We start from the raw sequence: 8,577 nt of genomic DNA on the forward strand, positions 1-8,577 counted from the left end.
ACCCATTGTTTACCCTTTAAAATCAATTTTCTTAAAGCATGCATATTACTTAATACAGAATGAAGAAACAACCATTCTCTATGTATTGATTATCTTCACAAAGTCACAGGTAAAAAGAAACTCTTGAAGGCACTGTTATATACATATACTAACATAGGCAACTCTCATCTTTTAGGATCAAAATGCTATGTCAAGAATAGGCACTACCAGCTAAACATTGTACAGAATCAAGTCATAATAAAGTTGCTTTATTTCTTTCATCTTAATGTGCTGTAAGTTACAAATGCAATCAATGATTATTCCTAAATATAAATTAAAGATGATGTTCCCCAGTTTTCCCCTTGAAAAGAACTTCACAGTCTGATAATTAGGCCCATGGCTCCAATCCATTTGTTTTCATTCAATCTTGCAAGACTCCTTTAAAATAGCACAACCTTGAATTTATTTATTCTTTTGCCTGCAACTTTTCAAGTACTTCTGTACTAAAGAAAGTGCTGGGCATACACACTGAGGAAACCAGAAGGGAAAGAGACACGTGTACCCCAATGTTCATCACAGCACTGTTTATAATAGCCAGGACATGGAAGCAACATAGATGTCCATCAGCAGATGAATGGATAAGAAAGCCGTGGTACATATACACAATGGAGTATTACTCAGCCATTAAAAAGAATACATTTGAATCAGTTCTAATGAGGTGGATGAAACTGGAGCCTATTATACAGAGTGAAGTAAGCCAGAAAGAAAAACACCAATACAGTATACTAACGCATATATATGGCATTTAGAAAGATGGTAACAATAACCCTGTGTACGAGACAGCAAAAGAGACACCGATGTATAGAACAGTCTTATGGACTCTGTGGGAGAGGGAGAGGGTGGGAAGATTTGGGAGAATGGCATTGAAACATGTAAAATATCATGTATGAAACGAGTTGCCAGTCCAGGTTCGATGCACGATACTGGATGCTTGGGGCTGGTGCACTGGGACGACCCAGAGGGATGGTATGGGCAGGGAGGAGGGTTCAGGATGGGGAACACATGTATACCTGTGGCAGATTCATTTTGATATTTGGCAAAACTAATACAATTATGTAAAGTTTAAAAATAAAATAAAATTTAAAAATAAAAAAATTTTTTTTTTAAAAAGAAAGTGATATTAGTGTTGGAAACTGACAACTGACTTATACTACCTAATTTCCCTGGGCTCCCAGTTTCCTCACCTAGAAAATGAAAAGAGTGGACTAGATGAGTGATTTTGAAACAGTGCTTGAATTCTGTAGGCCAGCACAGGAGAGTCCCTGCCAGAGTGGGAAAAAAAGTAGGGGAGTGCCAAAGGCAGGGGGCACAAAGCTGGCTTCTCAATGAAGCTTTAACAAAAGACATCTCCTTTTACCCTTTCTTTACCTGTTCTCAATACCAGGGCTACACACATGAGTTCACATGAAAAAAAAAAAAAAGAGGTTCCTTTTAAAAATAATTAAAAACCAATGGTTTTCTTTTGTCGAAAAAGTCTAAACATCCTTTTTCTGTCTAGCTGAATCATTAAAAAAAATTCAAGATGTTAATTGTTTAAGTATCACTTTCAGCTATACTGATGGAAATGAAAAAACTGATACATAAAGCAAGAAGTCTAAGCTAAAATCACACAGAAAATGATTGTATGGCCAGAATCCGATTCTCCTAACTTCTCTTCTGCTGCTTTACACTGTAGCACCCCACAACAGCAGGGCTGCTGTCATACTACCCATAGCTCAGGCGTGCACCATTCCCATTAAATTCTATGTGGCTGCTGCCCCCTGGAGTTGTGCCAAGCAACAGGCCTGCAAAGCAATCACATATTTAAAATGAAAACAATTATAAAACAATTATGACATGCTCAAAAAAGCACTTTAGAATTAAGCCCCCAAATATCCATGTATTTTGCCTGAATGTTATAAAAGTGAGACAGTTCTCTTCCCTCTTGAAAAATTAGTACAAACACAAAGCACCAGTTGAAGTGTCAAATATTAAAACAAGAAAGAGGCTTTAAAGCTTTGATTAAAGCACTGGGAAAATAGGTCAATTTCTTTAATAACACGTCAGAATTATCAACAACTCAGAAAAAGCCAAATAAGACGAAATCTAAAGAGACCATAGACCAATTCTGAAAAGTAGAGTTTTGGGGGAAATGGCCTTCATATACACATTCTTCAAATTTAATAATCTCTTTATTTCATTTAGACAGTGCTGGTCTTTTAGAAAGTTTACAGTATGTTTATTAACATGTGTTCATGTTTTAAATATATCAATTTAACTCATTATTGCTACGTATCTCAATATCACGGGATTTTAAAGCCATTTTTTCAGAAAACTGCTATACCATGGAGAAATAGAGAATACATGCATTTTACCCTCAGGCATGCAAGCCAAGTCACAAAGACAAGAAGTGAGTTGCTCAAGGTATTAAAAAGAATTTGAAGGAATAATGTCCCTATAATATAGAAATCCCTATTTGAACTACCTGGCTATGTCCTGTGTCAAACTTAACCACATTACAGATAGGCAAAATCTCCTTCAAATTATGTAGGAAAACTACAGTTTCAGGAAGCACTGGTCCAAGCTCTTTTTTATTTAAAAAGGAAAAGAAAGAAAGAAAATTGAAGGATTACTTGTCATTATAAACTGCAAATTTCAGTCAGTAGGAATACTAGCTAGCATGAAAAGTAAGGTTTTACTTTCACTGCCTAATATTTAGAATAATTCAGAAAATGAGTAGTAAAGATGCAACACAGTTCCATATGGTCAAATGCAACACAGTAGAACATTTCTTAAATGATATAACCTAGAGAAAAGTTTATACTTTGATTTAAATTCTGCCCTGTGCCCTTACTCAGTAGATCACTGTCAAAGATAACAGTGGAATATGCTTGACAATTATTTCTGTAGAACAGCTATAGTTGTAAACATCCATAAGCTCATTTCAATGTCAATATTAACATCTCTCTCTATAAAGCAGTATCTCTCAAAGGGGTAAAATCAACTGTGATTTCAAGTGCCAACAAGTTTGCAAGTAACAGTTTTTTTGATCATTTGCTTTATGTTACAGGCACTTAAAATTTACTCATGGATATCCAACAGCAGCAGGACACTGTCAAATAAACCAAAAAATGTATTCTTGCTTTTAATATATGCTAACTTTTCTTAATAACTGGGTTGAAGTAATACAAAAAATGATACCACTTTAACACACAGCCATGTTTAAGGTGCACTAATTCATTTTCTAAAATGTGTGCCTTACATAGTCATTAATCTCAAGGTGGCTCTCATCACAGGGCTTCAGAGAATATTTAGATACAGCACAATGCCTCGCATCCCTAGCATTTTTGAAGTGGCAGTAGTCTAACTTCTATGGTCAAGAGGGGAAAAGAGGGAGAGAGAAGGGAAAAAAGGGACTTCTCTGTAGAAAGATTTGGCCTTGTAGTCAGGGTTTTTGAGATGTGCTAGTGAGCTCGGATCGATGCCTTTTTATTTTCTTTCAAGAATAAATCTGAGCAATGGAATGGCTTGCGATTGTCCAGCCAACCAGCCATATCAGATTTATCAGAAAGAAAGAATGAAAACTGGCTCAGAGGACTCCTGCAGTGGCTGAGTGGCAGGTTGCTGGGAAAGACATGCACAAAAAGAATACCCTTAGTGAAGATGGGGAAAATATATATTCATATGTGTAAACTCAATAAATAATAAGATGTAAAAAAAGAACCTATAGCAATGGAAAGGGTGAATGCATAAGACAGATGATAAATAGCACTTCTATTTAAGAACCAAAGGGATGAAAGCTCATGAATACTAAATATTTGAATCTACTTTAAGAAGAAAATATAGTTTTTCCTCAAATGAATGCAAACTCTAAAAATCAGTCAAAGGAAACTTAGTGTGTTCAGGCTAGAACAAAAAATACATAAATCTTCCATGAAGTGCATGCCCCCGTAAATATTCTAATGCAATTTCTTAATTAAGACACATATTCAGTGACTAAATGAAAATTATACATATAAAGGAGTAAGTACCTTGATTTCAAAAAATTTGACTTTCTATGCATGTATGATGAAAAAAATAAAAGTTTGGTTTAAGAAAAAAAAAATCAGAAATCAAGGAATCATGACACAACCAGAGTCATCCAATTTTACCATATCAGTCCACATTATAGTATTTTCAAGTGATTTTCAGTCAAAATAAAAGGTATAAATTTATTTGGAAGCATTCTGAAGAAAAAAAATCATACCTTACTTTAAAAAAGCTCCTTTTACATATATATGAATTTCAAAAATTGAAAGAAAAGAAAAAGTGGAAACTATACTCATGGGTGTCTTTACAATAAATACATGCAGGGAGAGAACTGATTTTTTTTTTAATTATATTGAACATCTTTTCATCATTTAACTAAGTTTTATTCACCTTTTTCTTCTCAAATGTTTAAAAAATTGATTCTGGAGATATATCTCAAGGGCGGAAGAAAAATACATGCTCTTTTATAGAATGAAAAGCAGGACTAAGTTACTTACAAATAAAAAATAGGGGCTGAACTTGTTCATCATATATCTATTAAGGTATGTAAGACCACCACTTCAGTACCACTACCCATATATACATATATATTTCAACACAAAGGTGATACTGATCATTTTTCCATCATGGCGGGAAGACTGAAATTTTGGAATTCTTCTTTTTAGAGATAAAGGTTTTATAACAGTCATATAAAGGGCTCTTGGCTATAATATTTTTCGATAAAATAAATCACTCAAAATGAGACGAAGTCCTTCAGAATACTAAAAAACAAAACAAACAAAAAAATCTTCTCTAACGCTGATTTTTTCCCCTAAGGAAGAGAAAAATAAGAACATGCCCTCTTCAGATACAACTATTTTATATCTTAGATCTATACAACAGAACCCTGCCCACTCATATTTTTATTCTGTTCACATACAGCAGTAAATAAGGTGCATTCCTTCTGCTTCTTAAGAAATTAGCATTTCAAAAATATGCCACTTTCCCCTGAACTCCAAGCGTGTCTAATAATGCGAGAAGCAGATTGTCTTCCCTCGTTTCCTTAATTTGTTTCATCTAAAAGCAATTCACTCAACATCTTGTCGCCCTCTGGCAGCTTAGTTTACTTATCCGCACTTAATTTCTCATTTGGACCAAAACAAACTCCTCCAAACTGCTACTGACGGCTAACCGCGAGAGGGGAGACACGCAATATGTATTTACTTGGGAACATACAGCCATACATTCACAGCCACAAACATACAGAGCCTCACTCATACCCCAGAACGTAACCTGGTTTTATAAAAGCACCACATTAAAACCAGCCGAACTTTCCCTGTCAGGTGCGGCAGGGTGGGGATGGGGAAGATTGGGAAAAGAAAAAAAAGGTGTCCTGGAGGCATTTACAGTTTCCAGTGGATCACCTTAGCCTGCGTGTTGAAATTATACCAGGGAGGCAACCGGGAGCTTTTCTTTGTGCGGCCCTTTCATCTAGATCACTTTGTGTTTGGAACAAGTGAGGCTCGCCTTTGTGCCCCCAGAATTTCAAGTACAGAGTCACACTCGGAACAACAATGGCACGCTAATCCTCGCGCTCTAAATGGGCTCACTTGTGTGGGTCTGACAATTCACGGGGGGAAAGCGAGAAGAGACCAGCGAGGGTGCGAGCCGGTGTCGCCGGAGACGAGGAAGAGGACAGCTGCAGAACTAATTTGGATTACATTCCTTGCAGAAATTCTGAAAAGGGCTTTTCGGCATAGCTCAAGCCCGAGCCGCACAGTTAATACCCAATCGCTGCGAACTCGCAGCCGGGTCCCCCAGCGGCAGAGGTTGCACCAGACAGCCCCCCAGTAGGTCGCCCGGTGGAAATTCCTCTCGGCTAAGCCTGCGTGTCAGTCGCAACTGCTTCTGAATGGGTCAATGTGCATAATCAACCCATTGAGGGGAAATATGAAGGGACGCGGAATGGGGAGGGAGATAAAAAGGGATGTATCTAAGAGGCCGCTTGGAATCTCAAGTCGGTGTTGGTGTAATTCCGGAGGTGGCTGGAGCCCGGGACCTGGTATGCATGAAGAATTTCGGAGTAATTGGGAGGGTGCAAACGGCCAGAACAAACGGCGCACATTGTGCCATTCGAAGGTCATTTTGAAAGGCTTGAGGATTGTAACTTGTTATTTACTAGGCGAGGGGGGAGCGGGGGGAGGCGGCGGGGGCGGAGCGGGAAAACTCCAGCGCGCTGTTTTCTTGGTGAGGTCAGAAGGACACCCTCCGAGGGCCTGAAACTCTCTCTCCCTCTCGCCACTCCCCGGGGGCTTTATCTTCTCAAGGTGCCTCCCACGCCCTCGCGACCAGCCCCGTATAGTTCCGGAAATCTCCCCGGCTCTCCAAAAGGGCCCCCTTGGCCGCGTCAGTCCCCGGTTTTCCTGGCCCTTTTCTGTCCCACTTTCATCCCCAGGAAACAAGTGTCAGAAACTTTGAGCTCCCTGGGCCCGCAAAGGCTGTCACCCACCTTGCGGGCCCCGCCGCGCCTCCTCCCCGGGGGTCAGTTCGCCTCCTGCCCCGCGGGGTCCCGGGGCGCGAGCTCTCCGGGCAGCAGTGGTAGCGCACCCAGTGCCGCAGCACCCGCCTTGGGTTCAATCAATTCGCCTGACGGGTCGGCTCAGCAGCCGCGCCCGGCAGTAAACAGAAGTTGGAGGGACTCCGGCCAATAGCAAGTTGAACTACAGGAAGAACTCTTCCTGAAGCCAAACACAGAAACCGACGGGAAGGCCGGGCTCCCGGCTTAAGTCGGTCAAGCCTTTTAAAAAAAAAAAAAAGAGGTCAAGCAAGCAAGCCAGCTCCCCCTTAGTCCGCGGGGCGAGGGCTGGGGACGCCAGCGGAGGAGGCCTTGTGTTCCCAGGCCCCCCGGCCGAGGCGTGTCGTCCCGCCGTGCTCCAGCTCCCAGGCTGGGCTCGAGTCGGGTCTGACCCCGCAGGCTCGGACGGCCAGGGACGCAGCGGCCGCGGGCAGCGCACACAGGTGCAAAGCCGGCTCTCGGAGCTCCTCTCCCCACTGCCCTCCGGCTCCCCGGAGCCCAGCTGCCACGGCCCCGGGACCCCAATCCTGCCCCGGAGCCCCGGGCGGACAGCGCTTCTCCGAGGCTTCTTCCCTCGCGGGCGGGGGCGGGGGGTAGGCAGACGCGGCAAGGAGCGTCTCCTCTGACTCTGGCTTTGGGTCTCCCACGTCCCGCACAACAGGCGCTACCAGAAGGGATGCGGCTTAGAGAGGCTCGAAGAAAACGCGCGAGAAATAAACAAGGGGAGAGAGAAAGAGAAAGGGGACGGAGAAAGGGGCGCAGAGTGGTTTTTCGCGATAAATAAAACACATGCCCACGCAGAGGGTAAGTTTGGGATAGAAAAGGGGGCGAACGAAAAACACAAGGAAGAGGCGCGGGTGACGTGGTCCCTCCACGCCGGAGAGCGAGAGGGTCTCTGGTTGGGATAAGGGCGCAGGGGCCGAGGAGCCACCAGGCGCCGCTCGGCCGGCAGCAGCAGGTTCAACCCCTGGAGCGCGAGAAGGACCGCGACCCACCTGACTGAGAAGAGCTGGGCTGGACGGTCCCCGCCGCCAGGAGAAGGCTCACCCAGACCCACAGTCCTGTCGCCAGCTTCATTTTTTGGAAGTCTCAGATCCAGTGCTGACAATTACATGTCCAAATGGCATAATCCCCTTTCGGGCACGCAGAGGAGATCCCTCGGCCGGGCGCGCGTGGGGGCGCGAGGGGCACTGGCGCGCGCGGTGCACCGGCTCCGAGCGCGGGCGACCGAGTCCGCGTCCGCGGGTCTAGGGCCCGGACCCGGAGGACCAGGAGAGGGTGCGCGGGAGGGCGCGCGCGGGTGGGAATGTACTGGAGGGTGTGCGGCGGTGCTCCGAGCCGGACCGGGCAGCTACGTCCCCGTGTGAGCCTCCGCTTTCTCGCTCCCTCCTCACTTTCTCGTTCTCTCTCCCTGGTTGGTCAACAATAAAAAGGAAGGGTTCGGAAAAGGGTTTCCAAAAAAAAAAGTTGATTGCAAACAGGCGGTAGGTTTCCGGCCTCTCCCCCCAGCCCGACTCTGTTTGACTCCCTTTTCAGTTTCCTTGCACCTCCAGTCCAAATTGGGAGGAAAGGGGCAGGAGGGGGAAGCTTCTCGCTTCACCCCCGATCCTGTCCTTTTTTTTTTTTTTTTTTTGCTGTCAGCTTTCTTCACACTTGTCCGGCGGCTGCGGTAATTAAAGCTCCGAGCGTCATTTCCAACGCTCCGCGGTCTCCAGCTGCAGCCCCACCGAGAAATTAATAAGACTCCGTCCGGGAGGAAAAAAAAAAAAGATTGGTGGGGGGGTGGGGCAGGCGGTGGGTAAAACAACCCTCCACGCAACCAGGCTGGCTCGGCTCAGCCGCGCAAACCCCGCCCCCGCTCTGACCCAACTAGCCACGCCTCCCCCCCAAAGGGAAATCTTATTGGTTCAGCCACTCCCCAAAATCGTGGGCCTCAGGAGTTGGGAAAACACCTGTCAGGGAGCTGGGAGCCTAGT

The 8,577-nt window shown here is 44.4% G+C and overlaps 1 protein-coding gene and 1 long non-coding RNA gene across 7 annotated transcripts in view; one reads left to right on the forward strand and one right to left on the reverse strand.

Moving 5' to 3' along the window:
* ERBB4 (erb-b2 receptor tyrosine kinase 4) overlaps nucleotides 1–8,269 on the reverse strand; it is a 1,279,207-nt gene extending 1,270,938 nt beyond the window's left edge. For all 6 annotated transcript variants that reach the window (XM_045164586.1, XM_045164583.1, XM_045164587.1 and 3 more), the window contains exon 1: nucleotides 7,597–8,269. In XM_045164586.1, the coding sequence (XP_045020521.1) occupies nucleotides 7,597–7,678 (82 nt within the window). In that variant the 5' untranslated portion in view covers nucleotides 7,679–8,269. The remainder of the gene's footprint in view (nucleotides 1–7,596) is intronic.
* Nucleotides 6,904–8,357, forward strand: LOC123332178. The gene is made up of 3 exons (XR_006548942.2): nucleotides 6,904–7,044; nucleotides 7,263–7,405; nucleotides 8,243–8,357. It is a non-coding gene; the product is annotated as an uncharacterized LOC123332178 (long non-coding RNA).
* Nucleotides 8,358–8,577: the final 220 nt, after the last annotated feature.

This window comes from Bubalus bubalis, chromosome 2 (assembly GCF_019923935.1).
Source record: "Bubalus bubalis isolate 160015118507 breed Murrah chromosome 2, NDDB_SH_1, whole genome shotgun sequence".
Lineage (NCBI taxonomy): Eukaryota > Metazoa > Chordata > Mammalia > Artiodactyla > Bovidae > Bubalus > Bubalus bubalis.